We start from the raw sequence: 25,386 nt of genomic DNA on the forward strand, positions 1-25,386 counted from the left end.
GTGCTAATACTTGATCTCAGATCATCTTTGGAGAGATTTTTCTGAAATAATCCCTCCCCACCCCCACCTCCGTACTGCAAAAAACCTTAAGCGGAGCAGTTTGGGGGCATATTTTTGTTTTGGAGTAAAACAAGAGAAATCAGATCTTACAAACACTAAACAAATTGAGGTGGGAATAATTGTTTGGTTTGGACTTTGAGACGAGAAGTAGAATTCCTGTAAGTCTCAAAATATAAACGGGAAATGATCAGTGCAGGTAGAGATTACACTCGTTACCTGCATGCCTAACAGGGTCTCATTATTCGTTATCTTTATCCTAAAAAACAGTACTCTCCCCCAACCTTTTTTAGCCTTAATGGTGCTAAAAAGGGCTAAGTTTGAAGTTTTGGTAAGAACCTACATTTATTATTTTGTTTACATTTTATATATGTACATATATATTTTTTCTCAGTTGTATTTCATACCCATTGTGAAAGTTTACCCCTTTTTCTTCCTTCAGGAAAGTGTATTGTGTTCTATCAGTCAGACTTGTTAGACTTTCTACATAGAGTTTTCTTAATCTGATTCTACATACTGCTTTTGTTTAAGTTTTACCTGTCTCTGAGTTTTAAAACATTTTATTTTTGATCTGTATGAGAAACCCTTTACTTGTCCCTTTTTTTCTTTTTTAAAGAATTGGGGCTGTTGGGGGGCAGGGAAAAGATTTAGGGCCATGGAATCTATCCATATCTATCAGTTTCATTTTTTAAGTACATGATTAGCATATACATGGTTAGTGGAAAATCATTTAATGAAAAAAAGGAACAGCATTGTAGAAGAACTAAAAATGTTCTTGGAAGCACCTGTGTGGATTACAACGGTTTGAAAAACTGGTATTTGGTACGGAAACTTTGAGATCCTCTCCTCAGTAATTTTTTTATTATGTTGAAGGCAGAGTCCACAACCTGATTACCAGTTTCACTGCTGGTTCATCACATAACCATGAGTGACTCACTTAAGTTCTATTTCACGTATCTTCCTTGCTACCATAGAGAAAATACGAGCCCGAGAGCTTCTGTAACTTATGAATAGAGTAACTTACAAATTTAGCTAATAATACTCGAGGATTTTGGAGTATTTTAGTAATGTATTGTGTCTTGTATGTAATTCGTTTTTGCCTGAGACATTATTTTAAACTGTATACCATGGAACTCCACCTTTTTCTGAAGCTCCATTTGAATTTCCTGACGGGAAGTTTGCTCAGAGTAGCCCTATCTGCTATCTGTTTCTCATTTTGCATATAAAATTTGTGTTAAAATCTCATTAGTGTTTTACATCTTATGACTACTGTTGTGTCCCACAAGACATAAGTCCATATAGTGACGACACTTTTAAGGTTTGCACAGCAAATGAAGTTGTTTTTTTTTTTTTTTTTAAGATTTTATTTATTTATTTGACAGACAGAGCACACAAGCAAACAGAGGGAGGCAGAGAGAGGGGGAAGCAGGCTCCCTGCTGAGCAGAGAGCCCGATGTGGGGCTAGATCCCAGGACCCTGGGATCATGACCTGAGAGGAAGGCAGAGGCTTAACCCACTGAGCCACCCAGGCGCCCCTCAAGCTTTTTGTAAATAAAGAATGATTGCCCCCATCATTGATCATGACTGAGTTTGGAGTCAGAGCTGAGTTTGAATTCCTGTTCTGTCGCTGTGTGACTTGGGCAGGTTGCTGTATTGCTCCGAGCTCCTTTCCTCATCTCCAAAATTGAGATTCATAGGGTAATTTGGAGAATTAAGTAGGATAGTTTAAGGACTCAATCGATGGGAACTGTTAATACTAATTGGGCTACTAACACTAAGGGAGTTGGTCATGATTTTGATAATCAAAACAGAAAGGAGGAAAATTCACCTATAATTCCACTACCTCAACAGATCAAATTGGTGGGTTTTTTTTCAAATATATTCATTTAGCCCTTCACCATAGGTATACATAATGTAAATATAATAACCTTTTTACAAAAAGTCGAATTTGAAAGATTGGTATATTAACTTCTGAGAGTTTTATATAAATAGAGCTCTCTGGGTCTGCCTTTTTTTCTGATCTACTAGTTAAGAAACAGCAGAACTTTATTTTATTCCAAGTTCAAATAATAATAGTTTTTGAGGGCTTCTTTTGTGCCCTCATAGTGGCAAATGTGGTACATTATCTTTTTAACCCTCAGTGCCTCTTCTTTCTAGGTAGTGTTACTCCTTTTTGTGGTTAAAACAGAAGACATAGAGAGGAGTTCACCAACAACTGTGCAGGCCCAGGCAGTCTGACTTTAGAGTACAGTGCTGCAGGGGCTTTATCATTGTAGCTTCAGTGTACGGATGTTAGGTCATATATGTAGGCAGGAATTGATCTTGGGGGCTGACTTAAAACTTCTTTGTATAAAAATATAACAGTATCTGTAATACTGTAACCACTTTAAAAAACTTTTTATAGGAAAATAGTGAAGAATAGGTCAGGTGTAGACTGTCTGAACAAGTGAAGCATTCACCTATAGTTTTATTAGTTGTGTCAGTAAAAGTATGATTTATATACAAGGTGGGTTACTAAGGGTAAATTTTCCTTTGTTTATTAAACATAGGGTCTACACTGAAAGAAAATTTCAAAGCAGTGTTTCTCAAATTTCGTAGCGAAGCATTAGAATCTTTCGGCAAACCTCTTAAAACATAGCCTGCACCAGCCTCTCAAATATTCTGGTTAAAGTAGGTCTGGGGTCAGGTCCAAGAATTTGCATTTCTAATATGCTCCAAGATGACGCTAATGATTTCCAACTAATGAGTTTAGTAAGGAAACAAATATTAGTGGTGGCTATCCAGATTGTTGATTTGACAGTGAAACTTTGGTTTTTAAGCACTATCTTTTGCTAAAAGGACCAAGGATTTTGTTTGAAACACTATTGATCCCAAGGCTGAAACAGGGAGCCTGGAACATCTTGTGCTTGACATTAAGGAAATGCTCAAAAAAATTTAGAGGCTTGTTGAAAGGACACGGGAACCAACTTGAAGGAGCTTCAAATGGCCAAAGTTGGAACAATTTGAGCAACAAAATTAATAATGGTAGTATTGAATTTTAAGGCAGGGAATAAAGTTAAGTATCCACGTTGAATGGGTATAGTTGAATAAGCAAACAGGAAAAGGGACAACTCTTTCTTAACTGAAGTCCAGTGAATGAAATGAATGAAAAACAGGAAGTAGAAAATCATCAGGCATACAGCACTGTAGTAATTTTTTTTAAAAGATTTATTTATTTGACAGAGAGAGATCACAAGTAGGCAGAGAGGCAGGCAGAGAGAGAGTGGAGGAAGGAGGCTTCCCGCTGAGCAGAGAGCCTGATGCCCGGCTCCATCCCAGGACCCTGTGATCATGACCTGAGCCGAAGGCAGAGGCTTAACTCACTGAGCCACCCAGGTGCCCCTGTGGTAATTACTGCAGACAAAATTCACTTATAATGCTAGTGGGTGGAAGTTTGAGGAAAATCAGGATATTTGAATGTTCTGAAAAACTCTCTCAAGATAATTATAGCTGGAAAGGAAAAGTAGTACCTTGGCACTGGAGATGCCATGTTAACCCAGTGACGGAAGTTAACATTACCCGGAGTAGGACGTGGACATCATGAACTCAATGATATGATGCAGTTAGAAGGATACAACGTCATTTCTTCAGTGATACTGCTGCCAAAAATGCATGAGAAATGTCACGAGAAAACATTATACAAATTCAAATTGAGGATCATTCTACAAAATAAGTGAGTTACTTTTCAGAAGTGTCAAGGTTACAAAGACTAAGTTCACAAAAGACAAGAGAAACTGTAAAGACTAAGAGACTGTCACAGTTTAGAGAGTCAGGAGAATTAACAACTAAATGTGATACGAGATTCCAGAAAGGATCCGGAACAGAGAAAGGACATTAATGGAGAAACCGGTGAAATTTGAAAAGTCTGTAGTTTAGTTAGCTGATTTGTACCAATGTTAGTTTCTTGTTTTTTATTTAATTTAAGATTTTAGTTTTTTTATGAGATAGAGAATAATACTGGCATATTATGACAATAAATATAGTCCAGAGGAGTGGACAAGACTTAGAAATTTAGTTTTAAACACAGACACAAACAGCATACGTGTAAGTATAGAAATACCTGAACTTGGCGCTAGGTCCCACTATTGGAAATTGTGTATTAACCTTAAAGATTTTGCTCCTGGTATTTGAATTTGAACCATGACTTTTGGGCCATTAGGGCAAGGTCAATTGAAATGTACGCATAAATGTCTAAAGCAGCTGTTCTGTTTGAGGGTATGCTAGCAGGCCACACATACACCTGTTTTGTCTGTCAGTTGCTGGAGTGAGAGGCAGCTGTTTTCTAACTCAGGATCATTTTTTTGTTTGTTTGACTCATGTGTTCTTCATAAGAGGGAACAGTGTATGTGGTAAGTTGTGCTGAAGATTGTCATCCATATGTCTTTTCTCACTGATTCCAACACTGCCAAATTAGAAATAGTTTCTCACAAAACAGTCTGAAGACTTTCTGAGGAGCATTTATTTTCATGATATATTTAACACAATTATTTTAGATTATGAGAATTTAAAAGAAGATTCCTGTTTATCCCCATGCTCCTTAATCTCCTGCCTATAAATTCCAAACTACTTACAAAATAGGACTTGAATGGTGTGACTTTGTGTATGAAACTTATCAGAGAAATTGTCTCATATAAAAAAGATATTTTTTATAATTGGTTAACCTTAGAATATAATACTCCATGGAAGAAAATAATTAAAATGGGAACTCAGGGTTTAAAGCATTTTTTTTTTTTTTCTGTGTATCTGTCTTCTGATTTTATACATCATATAAAGAGTTAGTGGAGGCTGAATTCTAAGGAATATGTTTGCCTGGAGAAGTCACCCCAATCCTGACTCAGTCTGAGACTTACATTATCCTACCATAAAAAGAACAAGAGAATTTTTGTCTGACAAAGGCAAATTTGAGCTTGCTTACTAACATCCATTCAGGAAATAGCAAAGAATGAAATAGAATATTTAGAGAAGATAAATATTTAATGTGTATTAGGCTGCCGTTATTAGTAGATACAGATTTCAGTGGGTTAGAATTGCATTTTCATTTTGCTGTTAAAGTGCTATTTTCTAAATTGTCTCCAAAGTTTCAGAAAGAATCTTAAATTTACTGTAGTTCTTACACACAGGAAAAACCTGATTTTTGTTTTCCTCTTGTATAGCATTTGTGCAGTAGAGAAACTCTTTAAACTTTAGTTTTTACCCACTGTTGCTGGTCAAAAGGTTTAAAGACCTTGCTGCCTGTGGGCCTTGCAGAATTTCCTATGAACTCTACATGCAGTCTTTTAATATCCATCTGAAGACTTTTAAACTTTACCCAAAGCATTGTTTCCGATCTGGATTCCCTGGACATCTGGAAGTCCTGTAAGATTTTTCTTTATATATCCATAGTACTTGGCATTGAGCCAGCTACATGGTTAGTTTCCTTGGTAACTTAAACAATTATGTTTAATAATCAGTAGAGAAGTGGTGGTTGTCAAGGTATTTTCAGCATTCCTACAAGCCAAATAGTAATCAGATTTACTTTAAATCAACTGCTTTTAACATAAGCTGACAACGAGGTGAGGAAGGAAACAAATCCAGAATATCTCAATCTTTCCAACTTTATGATAGAGGCATTTTGAATATTTATCTGCAATTTAAAATACTGAAAATTTCTAAACTAGGGCTAGTAACAATAATTATCTTCTTTGAAGTTTTGATTGGCAGATTGACATTGGGAGACATCTGATTAATAAAAAATGAGAAAATGAAATTATTGGAAGAATGCTTGTTGTTTAGACATCCTTCCAGAATGAGATCTGAGGAGGGATAATGCTGGAATAAAAATTACATTTGGTAGTAAAATGATTAGAAACCATTAACAACCTAAATGGTTTTGGGAGTTTAAAAGTATCTGTTCTCATTCCAGAAAAAAAGCACAAGTGTGCATAAGAAATCCTGATGTAATTTTAAGGGATTCAGGACTCCCTAAACCTGTCGTAGATCTTTTTGTCTGGAAATGGAAAATGTGGTAGGTGATTTTCTCCACCCGCACCTCAGTACCTACACACCATTGAAGAGTAGTAAACAGTTTGTGAAGGGTTTTTTTAAAAAGCTTAACTGTTCTGCTTCAAAAATGTCATGGAGGAAGGGAGGGGAAAAAATGAAAGCAGATGGGACTGGGGAGGGAGACAAACCTTAAGAGAATCTTAATCTCGGGGAACAAACTGAGGGTTGCGGGGGGGTGGGGGGTAGGGACAGGGTGGCTGGGCGATGAACACTGGGGAGGGTATGTGCTATGGTGAGTGCTGTGAATTGTGTAATTCTGATGATTGTGTAAGACTGATGATTCATAGACCTGTACCCCTGAAGCAAATAATACATTATATGTTAATTTTAAAAAAATCAAATAAACATCATTTATGTAATTTAAAAAAAAAGGTACTATCTTTGGTAGTTAAGATACAGGCTCTGGAACCAGTCTGCCTGGATTCAGATACTGATTTCTCTGCAGTGGCCTGTGACCTTTGCAAGTTGCTCAACCTCTGTTTCCTTACCTATAAAATTGATTATTATAAGGATTACATGAGTTATTGTATATGAAGTGCTTAGAACGGGTAGTGGTACTTGGTGTTAGTTATTGTTAGTAAGCCTTATTATCTCACAGACAAAGGATTACTGTGGAACACCTGGCTCCCTGAGGTTCTTTGGGCTACAGCTTACTTGGAGGAAGAGTTCCTTTTTCTAATTTAGCACAAAGGCACCATGTGAAAATCCTTGCACACAGATGCATGACTTTATGGGAATATGCTTAGATGAGCTTTGTTTTCCATACCGGCATTAGGTAGGCTCCTTTTATTTCTAGGAAGAGATAGTTGCTTACAATTTTATGAGAAAAATGAAGATCTATATCCTTCCTTTAAAAAAAAAATTATTTGAGGGAGAGAGGGAACACAAGCAGGAATGGGTGGCAGAGGGAGGGAGAAGCAGGCTCCATCCTAGGACCTTGGGATCGTGACCTGAGCTGAAGGTAGATGTTTAACAGACTAAGCCACCCAGGTGCCCGCCTCTATACCTTCTGTAGGCTTTTATCCTCTGTATGTTAGTTACCCTCTGGGCAAAGTACTGCTTTGCTGCTCTTCTTGTTCACAATGTGGAATTCTGGTTTTGCTAAATCTCTCTTTCTAGCCCATTGCTATTTCCACGCTACTGTTTTTTAAAATTATATTGAATAGAGATTCTGTAAGCCATTACAGCTTGTGATACAGTGAACCTCGTACCTCCACTGAGTTAAAAAAAAAAATTATCTTTTAAAAGAAATTTTTTATTTAAATTCAGTTAACTGACATACAGTGTATTATTAGTTTCAGAGATGGAGTTTATTGATTCATCAGTCTCATATAACACCCAGTGCTCATTGTGTCACGTGCCCTTCTTAATGTCCATCACCCAGTTACACCATCTGCCCATCCCTCCAAATTATTATCTTTGAAATGCTTTTAGTATGCCCTCCCCAGCCGTATCCCCTTTCCTCTCTCATCAAAGGTAATGGTCGTCCTTTGCTTATCTTTCATTCTTTTATAGTTTTATTGAATATTCATAGATAATATATTGAAATTTAACGTAAATGCAAACTGTATAAGGGTGTGGGTGGGTGGAATGGGGTGTTCTGCTACTTTTAATTTTTTTAACTTAATATTCTTGAGTTTCATCTGTGTCTGTATGTACAATATTCCACTGTGTAGCCATAATGAGGGTTTTTTTGTCCTCATCACTGCAGTAAAGCAAGTATCTCAGTAAAGGGAGTCAAGTCAATTTCTATTCTATTTACACTGTACTATAGTACATTAATTGTGTAGTAGCATTGTGTTTTTTAAAAATGTATATACTTAATTTAAAAAATAATTTATTGCTAAAAAAATGCTGACCGTTATTTGAGCTTTTAATGAGTCATAATCTTTTTGCTGGTGGAGGGTCTTAGCTTAATGTTGATAGCTACTGACTGTCCAGGGTGATGGTTGCTGAAGGCTGGGGGGGGCTGTGGCAATTTCCTAAAATAAAACAACAGTGAAGTTTGGGGCATCAATTGGGTCTTCCTTTTATGAATGATTTCCATATAGCATGTGATTTTGTTTGACAGCACTTTACTCGCAGTAGAACTTCTTTACCCACAGTAGAACTTCTTTAAAATTGGACTCAATCCTCTTAAATCCGGCCACTGCTTTATCAACAAAATTATGTAATACTCTAACTTTTTTTGTTGTCATTTTAACAGTCTTCACAGCATCTTCAAGAATAGATTTCATCTCAGGAAACTACTTTCTTTGCTCATCCGTAAGAATCAACTTCACATCCATTGAAGTTCTATTGCAAAATTAGAGCAATTCACTCACCTCGTCAGTTCGACTCCTAATTCTAGTTTTCCTGCAGTTTCCATCATGTCGCAGTTACTTCCTTTGACTGACGTTTTGAACCCCTCAGTCATCTATAAGGATTGGAATCCGTTTCTACCAGCATCCTATTAATGTTGATTTCGGCCTTTTCCCTTGAATCAGGAATGTTTTTAATGGCATCTAAAATGGTGAATCATTTCCAGAAAGTTTTCAGTTTACTTGGCCAGATCCATGAAAGGAATCCTTCTCCAGGGGCAGCCATAGCCATATTGCGGAAGTAATAAGACTTGAAAGTCTAAATTACTCCTTGATTTGTGGGCTTCAGAATGGACATTGTGTTAGCAGGCACAAAAGCAACATTAATCTCCTTGTGCATCTCCCTCAGAGCCCTTGGGTGACCAGGTGCGTTGTTAAAGGAGCAGTAGTATTTTGAAAGAAATCTCTTTCTGAGCAGTAGGCCTCAACAGCGGGTTTAAAATACTCAGTAAACTATGTTGTAAACAGATGTGCTGTCATTCAGGCTTCGTTTTCCATTTCTAGAGCACAGGCGGGTAGATACAGCATCATTTGTAAGGGCCTTAGGATTTTTGGAACGAGCAGTGGCTGCTTCAACATTAGCTTCTAACAAGAGTCGCCTGTCCTTTAAAGCCAGGCATTGATTTCTTCTGTCTAGCTCTGAAGGTCCCAGATGGCATCTTATTCCAGTAGAAGGCTGCTTTAATCTACTTTGCAAATCGGCTGTTAGTGTAACCACCTTCATTCAGGAAGTGAGCTAGGTCTTCAGACCACGTGCGGCGGCACGCCTTGCACTGTTACTATGTTACGGAGGCAGCTGCTTTCTTTAAACCTCATGAACCAACCTCTGCTGCCTTCAGACTTCTGTGCTTGCTCCCGTCTCTCAGATTGCGTAGAATTCAAGAGAGGATTTTGCTCTGGATTAGGTTTTGGCTTAAGGGAATATTGTGGCCGGTTTGATCTTCAAACCAAACCATTTAAACTTTCCCCATATCAGCAAGAAGGCTGTTTCACTTTGTTATCATTTGTGTGTTCACTGGAGCAGCCCTTTTAATTTCCCTCAAGAGTTTTTCCTTCACATTCACAACCCAGCTGTTTTGGGGCAATAGGCCTTGTTTTTCAGCCTATCAGCTTTGGACATGCTTTTCACACTAAGTGTAATCATTTCTAGCTTTTGATTTAAAGTGAGAGGCATGCAGCTCTTTCTCTGACTTGAACATTTAGGGCCCATTGTAGTGTTATTAATTGGCCTGATTTCTGTACTGTTGTGTCTCCAAATAGGGCAGCCCGAGGAGAGGGAGAGAGATGGGGGAACAGTGAGTCAGGGGAGCAAGTTGTTTAGTTAGTTAGAACACAAAAAACATTTATCAGGTTTACAGTCTTCTATGGGTATGGTCTCAGATACCCTAAAACAGTAACAGTCGTAACATCAAAGATCACTGATCATAGATTACCGTAGCAAATATAATTAATAATGGCAAAGTTTGAAATACTGTGAGAATTTCCAAAATGTAACACAGAGATACAAAGTAAGCAAATACTGTTGGAAAAATGGTGCGGACAGACTTGGTGATGCAGGGTTGCCACAGACCTTCATTTTTGAAAATACAGTATCTGAGAAGCACAGTAAAGGAAAGTGTAATAAAACGAGGTATGCCTGTACCTCAATTTATTTATCCATTTTAGTGTTCATGGCCATTTTGGCTGTTTTGTTACTGCACACAGTACTACCATGAGTATTTTCATTTACATGTTTAAGCGCAAATGTGCAAATTTTCTAGGGTATATACTTGAGTGGAATTACAGAGTTACAGGAAGCACGTGTATGTTCAGCTTTACTAGATAATGCCAAATTAATTCCAAAAATGGTTGTACTAATTTATGCTTCTATGGTATAAGGATTCACATTAGATTTTTTCATTCTTTTTGTGTTTATTGGTCATGTACAACAGTAAATAAAGACAAAAAATGCTATTCTCAAGGAGTGTGTATTTTTGTAGAACAAAGAGCTAAAATATTTAATATATCAAAATGGAAAATATAAAGCAAGGAGAAGGGGATGTTATCTTGGCTGCTCTTGGCTGTATATGGGGATTAGAGATTAGGGGATGGGGTACAGCCAGGAAGCCCTGGGCTTCGTTTAGCGGTCAGTATAAAGAGAGATACAGTATGATGAGATTGGTCGGCCAGAAGGGCCGTGAAGCTGTGAGTGGGGATGGGAGTGGAGTTTGAGGATAACGCCGGACCATTTTCAGGAGGCCCTCTTCCCTCGTCCATTAGTGGTAAGGCTAAGAGTGAGCGAGGAGGATGGTGGCAAGTAATCTCAATGTGAGCACTTTCCCGTAGTGGTTTTTAGAGGACCAGGAGAGGGGCTGTCTTGTCTGAAACATAAGGAACACTAGAATTCTCATAATTGAGGAGTACTTGGAGCTCTAATGCTTTGTTGACTGTTGAAGTTGGAGAGATGAAAGTTGGGAGAAAGGTGGGTTTATTCTGAGTATTCAGACTTTCAGGGCTCCCTCCTGACCCTGTCAGTGGAGATGTGGAATCCTGCGGGTGGTTTTGCCTAGAGTATATACAACTCCAGTGTCAGCCTTGTTAATTTTTGCCAGTCTGGTGGATGTGAAATAGTATCTTGTTGTGATTTCAATTGCATATCCCCTTTTCATTCAAAAAATCCAAAATTCTTTATCTTTTCAACCTTAGACTTAGCCATATAACTTTACTACTAACTTTTATGTTGAACCCCGTGGTTGTGTGGGTTTTATTCATCATCTGCCCATGCCATGTACTAAATATGGAAGATTTCCTAATTCAGCAACTGAAACTTTCACTGTGGTGGCTCTTGTCAGTAGGCTCTCGGGGCATCTTTTATGCCCAGTATTGTCACTACAAAGGTGTTGAGGCAGGAGCCCCGCCACACCTTCTGTTAACTTTGCCTGAGGAGCCGAGTTGGTAGCCCACACCCATACATTGTTATCTCACCTCAGAAAATACTTCAGCGCACCTTCGCTGACTGCCTCACCTCAGCCTGGGCTCTCATCAGAATAGGAGCTCTGTGTTGCCGCACTGTCAGAGGCTCTTTGGTTGCCTTTTAAACTTTCTACTTTAAAATCTGGCAGTCACAGCTACTATTGATGGTCTGCAAGGAAAATGCTTTGACCACAACTAAGGCTGTCACTGCTCTGCTTTTCAGGCCAAATCTTCATACAGTTTTAGCACTCATGCCTTCCCCAGTGTCTTACATGCCCTCACAGGATCAAGCCTCGGAATTCACAAAAAAGAGCACTGGAGAAAAGAAGGTTTATGTCGTTTTCTGATATGTAGCACTCCCTAGGGGGCTATGGAGTTGTCATCTAGAACCCCACCTTTTTTTACTTGTTATATTAAGTGTCATGAAGGATTATAAAGGTGATGATAGCATCTGCAAATTCCAACTGATTTTCTAAATATTTTCCAAAAATTGCTCAGAACTATTGCTCGAGATTATAGCTTTCTTTCTTTCTTAAACCTATGAAGATAGATATGGGTAATGAGACAAACCCTCTTGGTTTCTTTTTTAGCCTTCAGAAAGATTTCTTCCCATCTTCCTACAGTTAGCTATTAAGAATATTTCCTGATGATTTTGTAAGCATTTTCCTGGATGGATTAAAGTGTATTATAGAAAAGCTGTCACCATTGTTAATGTTAGTCCACACATTACAGGAATACCATATATGGTACCCATTTCACAGAAAAGATACACGAGAAATCTCAGAGTTTTACTAGACTAAATATGATTATACAGACTTTACGATTACTGGAGTGCAGAAGGACTTAGAAGAAAGAAATACAATCCTAAAAATTTTAAGCTAGTATAGAAGTTTTTTAAAAGATTTTATTTATTTGACAGAGAGAGACGTAGAGAGCGTGAGTGCATACGTGCGCAGGGAGAGGGAGATGCAGACTCCTGACTGAGCAGGGAACCCCACCTGGGACTCAATCCCAGGACTCTGAGAGCATGACCTAAGCTGAAGTCAGATGCTTAACCGACTGAGCCACCCAGGCGTCCCAATCTAGTATGAATCCTAAGTGAACCAAAAAACCGTTCCTAGTGCCCAAAGTAAGCATAAGAATAACTCCCAATGGATTAATTGGTGTGAACTCCTATGAAATTGTCATAAAAAGACCCACAAGACAATTTTCATCCACCTTGACTGGTCCAAATGATTTCCAAATGCATGTTTCTAATAATAATATGAGAAACTCAAAGCCCATATGAGTCGTCTGAAGTTTTATCATTTACAGGTATGTGAAGCATTCCCAGAGGCTTCAACCAACTCAGCATCAGCTACTTCTCTGTGACTGGGTCCTGATTAAGGTCTTCCCAAGAAAGACTTCATTGGATCCACATTCAAGAGGACTCTACCAGGTTTTCCTGACCCCCCTACATCGCTGTAAAGTGCCAAGGCCTTAAGACTTGGGTACGTGTATTACACCAGCAAGTGCCAGCGCCCACAAAAGACCCATTGGACCTGTCAGCTGCTCTGTTTCACCAAGCAGACATAATAACTTACCAGCAAAGCAGAGTAAGCCAAGTGCCTCTGCATGACACCACCAGCTGATAACACACAAGAAAAAATAACCAATTTAGACTAGAGCCCTGTCTTTTCTCCAGAAGCTGGGATTTGAAGGAGCTATTCTGAGATCTGTGCTGCTAGTGAGTGACTGATCACATTGTAGACGGATCGACCCCTGAGTTCAGAGACTGAGTTGCAATTGAGTGAAAAATAGACAACGAAATCTTGAAGAATTGCACGGAGGTGCAAGCCAAATTTAACTCCGGTCGCCAAGTATCATTGGTTGGACTGAGAAATTGCTCAACCAGACCTGTACTAGGACTGGTTATTTGGGTATCTCTCTTTGTCATTGTTGCCTTTTACTGTTACGTTGGTTTCTGTGTTACCTCTCTAGGCCCAGATGTTCTCAGATAATTCACATTGCCCGGACTGTGGACAACAGTGGTTCCCTAGTTTAGAACTAGGCCACTGGTTGTACCAAACTGAACTTGTTGAGAATGAATGTTACCAAGTGTTCTTAGACCGCATTAACAGAGCTGATTATTGCCCTGAATGTTACCCTGATAATCCTGCTAATAGAAGCCTTGTTCTGCCTTGGTCTTTCCCACTTGAGTGGGCTCCCCAAAATCTTACCAGATGGACCTTTGAAAAAGCTTGCCACCCGTTTCTTCTGGGTCCTCCACTGGTTAGAAAAAGGATACATGACTCTAGAGTAGCTGGCTTTAACCCTGCATTGCAGTTAATCTTGACCAGAACAGACAAAACCTTGAACAAAAAACTTGGCCAAAACAAGTAACTTCTTAAGCAGTCAAAATCTTGGAGACTCTAGAGTTTGTACTAGTAGCCCAAGGGAGAATGGGAAAATGTCTCCTTTCTAAATCTGATCTAAACTGTCACTACCTTGGGGAACTGCTTAAATTGTTGGATCTCTTCCCATTGTCTATACATACTTTGTTCAGCATGAATTTAATCAGTATTCCAGCCGGGCTGTTCATCTAGAACCAGTCTAATCTATGTTCCGTATGTTTTGGAATTAGCTTCCCCATCCTAAAAAGCTCCACAGCCTTATTAGGGATCTATGACAGGCTAGTCTTGGAGGAGAGGCCCTGTACTGTGTGTAATGATACTTTTAGTGATAACTTTTGTGGGAAAGCATCTTTGTAGCTGGGTTATCGATTATTCCAGCAAAACAGCTAGATACTTTGATTAGAAACTGCATTGTTCTAAATTCCATCTCTTACACATTAACCAGTGGTAATACCTACATAAGATACACAAAAACATGCAGAAATGCCACTGTCTTTACTTACTTGATGCCACATAAGCAAAGGCTGTCCTATTTTAGTGGTGAGTGAACTTAGAATGTCCTCCCCCGGAAATGGAAAAGTACTTGTGCTATGAGATAGGTGGCAAGGAGTTATCAAGCTTGACTCCACAAACAAGATGAACAGTCTAAAGGAAGTGTCTTTTTGAGAACTAAGAATGTCTTGCTGGACATTGACCACATGCTGGCCTTCACTTGATGAGAATCATGGAACTTAGAGTACAGGAGAAAACTTAGAATATCTGTTGAAAACATCTCAGAGGCCACTGAACAATTTTTAAATTCTGCCTAAGATCCTAGATAAGCCCGTTGCTTGTGTAGCAGCTCAACAATGTTCTAAGGTCCCAGGCTCGCTCTGTTCTTCCCACTGGGATCCTTATCATGGTGGCTTTTTGTCCTCATAGTTGTTTCCTCGGTGAGCATAAGTGTGGCTCTTGCTATTCAGACATTTCATTCCCAATCAAAGGCTGGAAGTAGGAAGCAAAAGCTTTTGCCTTTCAAGTCTGTGTCTTTTATTTGGGAAAAAAATCTTAAAAGTCCCTCACAGATTTCTTCTTATATTTCATTGGAAAGTATTGGTTCACAAGCCGGGGGAACCTGGCAAAGGGGAATGGGGTTAGCAGTGCTTGGGTGGGTAGGGCACATAGTCTCCCCTAATAAAATCATGGCCTTTTAGGAAGGGAGAAGGGAGGAATGAATGACTGTTGGTATGCAACAAATCATGCCTACCGCATGTTGTGAAACCTGAAGTTACTTGTTTATCTGTATAAAGGATGTACCCCAGAGATCTACCCTGTATCTGCCTTATGTCTGTTGCAATGGAAGTTCTCTCCTGTTACTGTGGAATAAACTGTGTGGACTGCTAAATTGAGTGAAGACGAGTTAGTTTATCATTAACCCTTGGTTAAGAACTCCTTTACGGTACTAAAACTCTTTCTAAAAAGTGAAAATTTACCTAGAGGTAATGCTTTTGATCAATATTATTGGTCCCTGAAATTTTTTCAAACACATACTGACAAACACTCTACATGCGTGCAGTTTTAAGTATCAGCAAAATAATTTTTTTTTTTAAGATTTTTATTTATTTGACAGAGAGGTCACGAGTAGGCAGGGAGGCAGGCAGAGAGAGAGGGGGAAGCAGGCTCCCCGCTGAGCAGAGAGCCTGATGCAGGGCTTGATCCCAGGACCCTGAGATCATGACCTGAGCTGAAGACAGAGGCTTAACCCACTGAACCGCCCAGGTACCGTACCCTCAGCAAGATGTTTTAACCAAAGTTTGTTTTAACCAGTCTTTCCTCTAAATAGTTAAGAAAAAGTAGACAGATTTGTACTGTTGATTTCCAAATCAGTACCTGGATGAGCTTGTCAAAACATGTAAATTTCTTGATCTTAGAGAAATTTTGATTCCTTAGGTTGCTCACAGGGCCCAGGAATCGTCATTTCTAAGTAGTGGCGCAGGAGATTCTTACCCGGGTGCTCTATGGATACTTCGAGAAGTACCACAGTAGCACCGCCATGGTGTTCAGTGATCTGGCTTCAAAGGATGGGCACTGAGTACTCATAATACCACAGATGTTGATAGTTACTGTACTTTGCTGGTACCACTAAAGAGGTTTCCTGCAGGACTGCAGGTAGGTCACTGTGCTATTTCAGATTATTAGTCACTTGTTTCTCATTCAAATAATCAGGACTGCTGTAGTTCTGTGTGGTGTCATTCTAAGCTTTGTGAGTATATGGACAGGAGAAAGGAATCAAAATATTAAAAATTACTTTAAGAATACGTTACCTTCAGACATGATTGTATTATCGCATAACCTGTTACATGGTCAGCTCTCAGAAATAACGTAATGTGGCAGAGTTCATAACATTGAGCAAAGCAGAAAATCCAGGGGACTTTGTAGCTCTTCTGCTGTGATCTTCTTAGTATGACTTTATTTGGCTTAAAATACTCCACAATGTTCCAATTCATAGTTCCAGATAGTGAATTATAAAGTATAAATCTATTCCTAAAATTAAATCTCACAACAAATGGTGTAGAGGGTTATCCGCTATTTTAGATGATCTGAGCCGTATTACTCATCTTCATACTGTGGCGGAATTGGTACTATTACTTACATGTATTGGTGGCCATTTCTTAAATGACTGGTAAAACCACTTCCGGTTATGTTATGGCAGACCTGGGAGTGGAATATTCAGAGACATGTGCTGGGGTAACCTGGGAAGAAAATAACCTTACTAAAAAGGAGGCTCTTCTGCATTGGGGGTAACTGAGTTAAGATTATCTCTTAAGTGATAGGAGGAGAAAGAAGCCCAGGCAAGCAGGCAGGCATAAAAGAATTCCATGGAATCCAAAGAATGTGTGGCAATCAGCGGATACACTTATCTGTAAGAGTGAGATGAACCATAGCCCTTCTGTTTCTTTAGTCTTCACTGATGGTCCTGGATTGTCCGTGGAGTCCTGAGAACACCGCTTGAAAACTGCTTATTATGTAGGAAAAATAATGGTCTTGCAACCAGCTGACCTGTATGTGTTTTCAAATTCTAGTACTATTAAATGACTTTGGGCATTTTAACCTCTCTCTCTCCAATTACTTTATCTGCCACGTAGGTAGTGCAGTAATACCTGCCTCCTACTCTGGGGTTTGAAATGGGATAATATATGCCAGTCCTAGGGCACGTAGTAAGTCTTTAGGACTAGAAAAGGTACAGGAGAATGAGGCAGAAGTTAGAACGAGGGATAAGGTAGAGTTTTAGTTTTAGAACGGGGATTAAAGCCAGTTGTTAGAGCTTGATGCTGAATTACTGGAAACTTCTTAAGTCCTTCCCATGAAGGACCAGTACCTTCCAGGGAAGGTAACTGAGGTCGAGTCTGTAGTTGAGTTGAGCCGTACGTCTTAGGTGTCAAGACAAGAAGTCTACAGGGATGGAGGACCCCAAGCAAATCCTTATCATGCTTCTCAGGCTCGTTTACAGTCATTATTGTAGTAGATGTAATTGCTGTGTGATTTACTACATCACCTGAGACTTTCCGCAGCACCAAAGCAAGCAGTTTGAGAAAAGTTGAAGATTATGTGTAGATTGAACCAGGTCATAGGTGCTGGAGTCACAGTTCAGAACTAGATACCGGGCGCTTTGTACTATGTTTACTATAGGCATTTTTTGTTTCATTTTTTTGTTTGTTTGTTTTTTGGTTTTTGGTTTTTTTTTGGTGTCATGGGTAAAAGCTTGGGTCACACAGTCAGATTGTTTTCCAATCCTGACCCTGCCTTTACTAGTTGTGTTTTGGGGGAAGGTTCTTAAGCTCTGTGTTTGTCAGTTTTCTTGTCTGTAAAATACTAAGAATATTAATGGTCCAGATGTCGTAAGACTATTGTGAATATTAAATGAATTAATACATAAAGTGCTTTGGATGCTGTTGGCATAAACAAGGCACTCAATAAATGTTACCAATTATTTTTGTTGTGTATGTTTTGTATGTTGTCTCTACAGCAGAATTATACATGGTTTGAGGGCCAGGATACCTGCTTGTTACCCCTAGAGCCTAAAATGACACCGTTTACTAAAATAAAAGCAGGAGTGCCTGGGTGGCTCAGTCCATTAAGTGTCTGCCTTCGGCTCACGTCATGATCCCAGAGTCCTGGGATGGAGCCCCACATAGGACTCCCTTCTTAGCAGGAAGTCTGCTTCTCGCTCTCCCACTCCCCCTGCTTGTGTTTCTGCTCTTGCTGTCTCTTTCTCTCTCAAATAAATAAAATCTTTAAAAAAATAAAAGTGTTTAAAAATAGAAAAAAGATAATATGTATTTATTGGGCCCTGACTGCCATGTTAGTCATGATGGCATTTATGTGTAAGTTACCATCTTGAATTGACTGAGTCTCTTTTGTCCTTAGCTGCTAAGTTTCTGATTCCCTCTCTCTCTTTTTTTAATATACCACATAGGGGTTCCTGGGGTGGCTCAGTTGGTTAAGCATCTGACTCTTGGTTTTGGCTCAGGTCATGATCTTGGAGTCTGATCCCTGCCTTGGGGTTCTCTCTCTCCCAGTGCCCCTCCCCACTCATGTTCACTCGCCCTCCCTCTTGCTCTCCCTCTTTCTAAAATAAATAAAATCCTTAAAAAAAATTATCACTTAAGTGTTACAGATTCCAGTGCTTCCTGGTGCCTCCCCCTTATTCCCCAGGTCTCCTCTAGGTCTCTGTCCCCTCCCTCCCTCCTGCCTGGTCCCCATGGTGGGACCAGAGGTTTTCAGGATGAGTAGAAGTTGGGTGAAGTCCTGCTGCTCTCCCAGCCCTGACTGTTCTCACGGGCAACTTTTTCCTGTCCTGTCTCCTCCCAGCTGGTTGTGACAAAATGCCTGGGAGGCTGTGGTTGAAGTGTGCCTGTGTAACAGAAATTCGTTGCTTGTGAACTCAAAGAGTTAGCATCATAGGCCCTGCCTTTTGATTCCTACTTTTCCTCACAGAGGCTGATACATTTATTTCTCATTTTAAAAAAAGTATTAACTACATCAAACATATAGAAAAGTCCAGAAAATAACATTCACCAGGTACCCAGATCTAAAATATATTAATGTTTTGCTACATTTGCCTCAGTTTCTTTTTTTTAAGATACTTGACAAATAGAGTTGGAACCCGTTCTTGTCTTCATCCTTTTCCTGTCCTTGCATCAGCAGAAGCAAGCATCAAATGGAAACCAATGTGTATCCTTTCTGTTCCTGTGTTTAATGTGTTATTTTACATGTATTTAAACAATGGTACAGAGCAATAAAAGAGAATCGACTGCTTTAAAAATGTTACTACTCAGTAACATCAGTAACATTTGTGCATAAAGATGTAATGTGCACCAGTTTGTAGAGTTCACCTTATAACACTTCATTTTGTGTGTTGGAGTCCACTAAACTTACTTGTATTGCTGCGGTGCAAAGGTCAGGCAGTGTACTAGTCAGTGAACACATACCAAGTTGTCAAAGCATTACCATTGGTACAGTGGATGGAATAGAAAGGATAGATCTTAAAAGAGCCCAAGGCAATCACAGCAGCAGAGGAAGTAGGGAGGCAAATTTGTGTCCCTATTTAGAGAAGTCCCAGGATGTGGAAATGAAGGAAGGCATCCCTCAGGGTACCATCAATTGCTTTCTCCATAAAGGGAGAATAAAACTTTATTGCTTTATCCTATTTAAAGCCCTCATGCAGAGACTGTTAAAGTAAAATGATACAACTTTTGCTGCAGGTTTCAGGGTCGCAGGGAAGTGCAGATAGTCACCATTGGTGAGGCTGTGTTTACTTAAGTGGCAAAATGAATCATAACGTCCATATATGGGGCACTGAAAACCAACATTTCACAATTAAACTTGTAAGGGATTTGCTGAAAGTAAATATCTCTTGTGCCATATGAAGCACATGGATTTTCATCAGTTCTTTTTGCAAATGATACCATCCAAGGAATCTTTCTGTGGACATGATTATGGAAGGGTTTTTCCTGCCGCTGCAAAATGTCTCCAACATTCCCATTTTCCATCAGGATGAGGCTCTGCCTCCCTTCCATTAATGAGTCCAGAGGTTCCATTTCCTCATATGGATTGGACACCGCTCAAAAGGTGACCTGCTTCGGGAATAATGGCCTCAAGATCTCCCACCATGTGACTTCTTGTGAGGATGTGTGGAGAACCTCCATGTTTATACCACTTCTTCCTTGTAGCCTTGAGGGAATGCCATTTCAGCTATGAACAGTGATATGTTACAAAGGGCCTGAATGAAATGGGCTGCAGGAATGTGTGCCTCATGACAAGAAAGGTATCTGCTGAGCATTTGTAAGATTATAGAAAGATCTGTGATGGTTCCTTTTGCAGAATGTCTATTGGCTGCATTCTAGTTAGCAGGCAATATGTTTTTGAAAGCATTCCAGTTGTTTAGAAATAATGTTCAGCTCTGGAAATAAAGTTTATTGAGGGTACATGCAATGTACAGATTTTAAGTTTGATGACAAATGTAACCACCACCTCAATAAAGATATGAGATACTTTTCTTAACCCCAAAAGGTTTCCTCATGCCCTTTCCCAGTCAGTCCTCTCTTCTCCAGGAGCCACTGATAGACCACGATTTGCCTGTTCTGGAAGTTCATATACATGAAATCATTTGGCATAATACTCCTTTATGTGTGACTTTGACTTAACGCTTTTTAGATAACATCCGTGTTGTGGTTTGTATCAGTAGTTCTTATTTATGCCATTTGTTCACTTCTTTTGAAACACTATGTAGTAGAAATTTATTTTTTAAATTGTATGTAGAAATGATAATGCTGTACTTTACAAACTTTTGAGATCTATAATTCATTGTTTTAATTGCCATATATAATACTACTTTGTAAGAATATACCACAGTTTTTTAAAATCCACTTCCTTATTAATGGACATTTAGGTGGTTTTCTCATTTTTGCTCATTTTAAGCGACGCTGCCACCAACCTCGGTGGGCACTTGGGGGAAAGTTTCTCTAAGGCATAAATCTAAAAGTGCAATTGACAATTTGTAGAACATGCACATCTTAACTTTACCAGATACTGCCGTATTGCTCTCCAAAGTTGTAACAGTTTGCCTCGTTGCCAGTAGCATTGAAGAACTCTGTATATCCAAATCCTCGCCAACACCTGGTACTGCCTGACTTGTAAATTTTTGCCAGTCAGTGATTGTAAAAAGCTGTTGTATGTCATTAATTTGTTTTGAATTTCCTTGACCACTCTCCTTATTGATTCATTAGAATGTCAGGTTTCCTCTCCGTTTTAACAATTCGGTAAAACTGTTAAACTCTTTTGTCCACTTACTTTTTCATAGCATTATCTGTGTCTTAGGAGTCTTTATGTGTTCTGGATATTAATCCCCTGCTGATTATATGTGTTGCTGATATTTTTCCAGTCAGTGAATTTATGTTTTAAATTCGATTTTGATGATTTGTATAGAAATTAACATTTAAAATGTGATCACATTTGTCAGAATTCCCCTTTATGGGTTTGTGTATTTTATATCTTGTTTTAAGAAAACCTTGAGATTATAAAGAAATTGAAAATTTTTCTCTTTACGCGTAGGTCTTTAATCTGGAATTGATTTTTGTGTCAGGTGGCAGGGTGAAATCTAATTTTTTTCCCATTCAAACTGTCACTTGTCCTCAAACAACTCATTAATCCATCTTTCCCTCTTGTCGCTTAGCCAGTTTCCGTTATGTATGTGTGTCCATCTATTTCCTGGCTCTCTATTCTGTATGTTCTCTTTGTTCTTGTACCACGCCCTATTGTTTTTATTTACTGTTAGTTTTATAATAAGTCTTGATGTATGGGGCAAAGATAGCCCCCCCCTCAGAATTATCTTACCTCTTTTTAATCCTTTACTGCTCTGTGTGAATTTTAGGGTCAGCTGTCCATTCTCTAAGAAACATGCAACAACCCAAAAATTGTCTTACAATTTTGTTTCAATTTACAGTAAATATGTAGATTAATTTGGAAAGAATTGGCATCAATGGTTTAGTCTTACTCTCTGTGCACATGATGTATCTCTCTACTTAGGTCTTTTTTAATGTCCTTCAATAAAGTTTCATGTTTTTCTTCCTAAAGTTCTTTTTTTTAAATACAGCTTTATTGAGGTGTAATTTACATACCATAAAATTCACCCCATTCTAAATTTCTTGCATATCTGTTGTTAGATTTATTACCAGGTATCTTTTAGTTGTTGTTATGAGATTCCTTATTGTTATTATGAATAGCATCTTTGCTTTCTAAAATTTTTGTCGCTGGTGCATAAGAAAGTTTTACCCATTGTTTTCTTGGTTTGGGCTAACAGAAAAAAAGTGTTTTAACAAATCTGAAAAAGACTGGGGACTTTTTATTTCCTATCATGAACCTAGGATAGGAGAGAAACTCTCATTGCAACATATCATGCTAATGAAAAGTAGAGTTGAAAGCCTGGTCTTAGGAGATCTAAGAAGATAAAAGGGTGACCACGAACTCCCCAAATCCGAGACATGTTCTCTGAATGTTTACACCAGCAGAAAGAAGGCCTGTTTCTAACTCCTCCCTTCCTTTCACGTTTATAATCGGCTCCACTCTATACATTCGTACATTTATTTATCCATATTCTTTTAAATTAAAATAGGGAGTCTGCTTTACCCTAGGCATTATACCAGGCGTTTGGGATTAAAGTTTTTAACTTGTAAAATTAAATTTTACAGAGGCGTGCTGGTGAAAAAGACACAATGTTAGCTGGCTAGCCTCTCAACTAGGCCATTAAAAATGTAACCCTCTCCAAACCTCTTTCACATATTCTTTTGTATTTAATCCTCATAGCAGTCCTTAATCATTTTTACAGATAAGGCAAGTTATTTTAGGTATTATTTTAGGTATGTTCCTGACCAAAAAAAATGTGATTTTTATATATAATATTTATATATATTATATATGTGCCATATATAATATATATGATAATATAAATATTTTATTGATTATGAATTGCCTCTGATTTTGATTCCTTCTGTATATAGCTCATATTTATACATCAGTCTTCTTTGAGCACCGTATGGAAAGGCATTAAAGAGATCTAAAAAGAATACTGTGAGGGAATCTCTGAGAAGGCAATGATAAAACTCCTAATGTGTATTTCCTACTCCTGATACCAAGGCAGCTACCTTAGTTTGTAAGTGTACTCCCTGTGCATTGTTCTTTAGTAATGATCAGTGAAAGCTGCTGATGGGCTGAGAGATTTGTATGGGACAGAAATTGAAGACAAAAAGGAAATCTGTAGTGATTAACTGAGCAGTAACTTAAATGTCTACTCTTAGAATTACTTTTTATTCCATTTTCAAAGACATTCTCTTTAAGATTCTGGTCATTTGGCATTTTCCATCCTTTCAACTCACTGGAATGTATTAGGAGATTATGGCATCTATGCAAAGTTAATAATCTGAAGCTTTTTTCTATTTGTAGTCAAGGATTTGAAGATCCTCACCAAAGCCAGAAAACATTTCTTCTTCACTAGAAAGGTTACAAAGAGGAGCTATTACTCAAACTAAACAGATTGAATAAATAAAGCTGAAATTGGCATTTCTTCCATGTATGAATAAAAAGTCATTTAATTTTTTTCATTTTATTTTAGTCTCTGTATAAATGCCTTGTTTCCTGGGTCCACGGGAAGTATGAGTCTGTTGGGACTTGGGACAAGAAGAAAACAAGACATCTTCACAAGAAAAACCAGACACTAACAAAAAGTATCCCAAAGTCTGAAGAGCTAGAACTCAAACATGGCGGACAGAGGACTTAGGGATCCTGCAGAGGGTAAGACTAGTCTGTACAGCACTGGTTTGTCCAGATTTGTGCTGTAGGAATCTAGATCTTTTCTAAGGGAGGATCTCAGATGATGGAAACCTGAAGTTCGGAAGTAAAAAAGACTAGTTTGATTAGTTTGGTATGATTATTCTTATTCTTTTGTATTTAGAAGTCTACCATAGTATCCGACCCGAATTATAAGGAAGATTAACGTTTTAGAGATTCCAGTAGTAGAAACCTTGGAAAAATACAGTAGAGACAGTAGACTAATTTTTAGAGTTATATTTTTAAAAATCAAGAAAACTGACGTTCCATCTACTTTCAGTTATAGGGAAAGATGAAATTTAAATTCTTTATTTTGCTTGTATGTATAGGTAGAAGATAAAAATAGGCAAAATAAGAAGTAGATATTTCAGAAGAGGACATATTTACTTAAACTTTTATTGAGGCTATTTTAAAGTGTATAAAAGTTAGTACTATAAAGAATTCCCACATACTCAACATCTAATTCCTTTTTTTTTTTTTTTTTTAGTTTTTATTTAAATTCCAGTTAGTTGAAATACAGTGCAATACTAGTTTCAGGCATACAATATGGTAATTTCAACATCTAAATTTCTTTCTTTTTTTTTTAAAAGATTGATTGATTTATTTATTTGACAGAGATCACAAGTAGGCAGGGAGGCAGGCAGAGAGAGAGGGGGAAGTTGGCTCCCTGCTGAGCAGAGAGCCCAACGTGGGGCTCGATCCCAGGACCCTGAGATCATGACTTGAGCCGAAGGCAGAGGCTTTAACCCACTGAGCCACCCAGGCACCCCTCAACATCTAAATTTCAATTATAACCTATATAATGCTGATTTTTAAAAGAATTTTTTTTTAATTTATTTGTCAGGGAGCCTGTGTGTGAGCACAAGTTGGGGGAGAAGCTGCAGGCAGAGGGAGAAACAGGCTCCCTGCCAAGCAAGGAGCCGGATGCAAGACTCCATTTCAGGACCCCAGGATCATGACCTGAGCCAAAAGCAGATGCCTAACTAGCTGAGCACCCAGGCATTCCTATAATGCTGATCCATGTTGCCTGCCTTGAAATATTTAAATGCAAATCCAAGGCATTATATCATTTTGTTAGTGCATACTTCAGTTTATGTCTCTTAAAGATAGATTTTTTTTAAAAAAGTAACCAAAATAGCATATGACACCTGCAAAATGTATTAATAGTTGTTCCTTAATATCATAACACATTTAATCAGTATGAACATTTCCCCGCTTACCTCATATCTTTTTTTTTTTCCCTAATCTTTTTTTTCTCCACAGTTGGGGTTTGGTGTTTTTTTTTTTTTTAATAGTGGACTACCCACTATACTTGATTGATACATCTTCTAGGTTGCTTTCTTTTTAAGCCTTGTTATAGAAAATGTGAGACATACATAAGCGTGGAGGCGGAGATGAGATGAGTCCCACGTACCCATCAAATGACTTCATCTGCTGTCAACACATTATTTCATCTGTAGTCTTGCTCCTTTCTCCCACATTCTTGAATTGAGGCAAATTCTAGACATCATGTAATTTTAGTCATAAATATGCGATTCTTTTTCTTTTTTTTAAAGATTTTATTTATTTGACAGACAGAGATCACAAGTAGGCAGAGAGACAGGCAGAGAGAGAGAGGAGGAAGCAGGTTCCCCGCGAAGCAGAAAGCCCGATGCGGGGCTTGATCCCAGGACCCTGAG

The 25,386-nt window shown here is 38.5% G+C and overlaps 2 protein-coding genes across 5 annotated transcripts in view; both read left to right on the forward strand.

Annotated features, from left to right (window-relative positions):
* The window catches only part of LOC123927708 (torsin-1A-interacting protein 2-like), a 41,387-nt gene that overhangs the window by 4,778 nt on the left and 11,223 nt on the right, over positions 1 to 25,386 (forward strand). For 3 of the 4 annotated variants that reach the window (XM_045982471.1, XM_045982469.1, XM_045982470.1), the window contains exon 2: positions 23,493 to 23,671. In XM_045982471.1, coding sequence (XP_045838427.1) covers positions 23,638 to 23,671 — 34 coding nt within the window. In that variant the 5' untranslated portion in view covers positions 23,493 to 23,637. Of the gene's footprint in view, positions 1 to 12,803; positions 12,941 to 23,492; positions 23,672 to 25,386 lie in introns of those variants that run through there. The other variant, XM_045982468.1, reaches the window with a different exon arrangement.
* Positions 12,934 to 17,820, forward strand: LOC123927709 (torsin-1A-interacting protein 2). Its single transcript, XM_045982472.1, has one exon. It carries the CDS (start codon positions 13,437 to 13,439, stop codon positions 13,830 to 13,832), a length of 396 nt encoding a protein of 131 aa, XP_045838428.1. The 5' UTR covers positions 12,934 to 13,436; the 3' UTR covers positions 13,833 to 17,820.

This window comes from Meles meles, chromosome 17 (assembly GCF_922984935.1).
Source record: "Meles meles chromosome 17, mMelMel3.1 paternal haplotype, whole genome shotgun sequence".
NCBI lineage: Eukaryota > Metazoa > Chordata > Mammalia > Carnivora > Mustelidae > Meles > Meles meles.

Excerpts from the sequence above, each read along its gene's own strand:
- LOC123927709 (XM_045982472.1), top strand. The coding sequence starts at position 13,437 with ATGTTCTCAGATAATTCACATTGCCCGGACTGTGGACAACAGTGGTTC.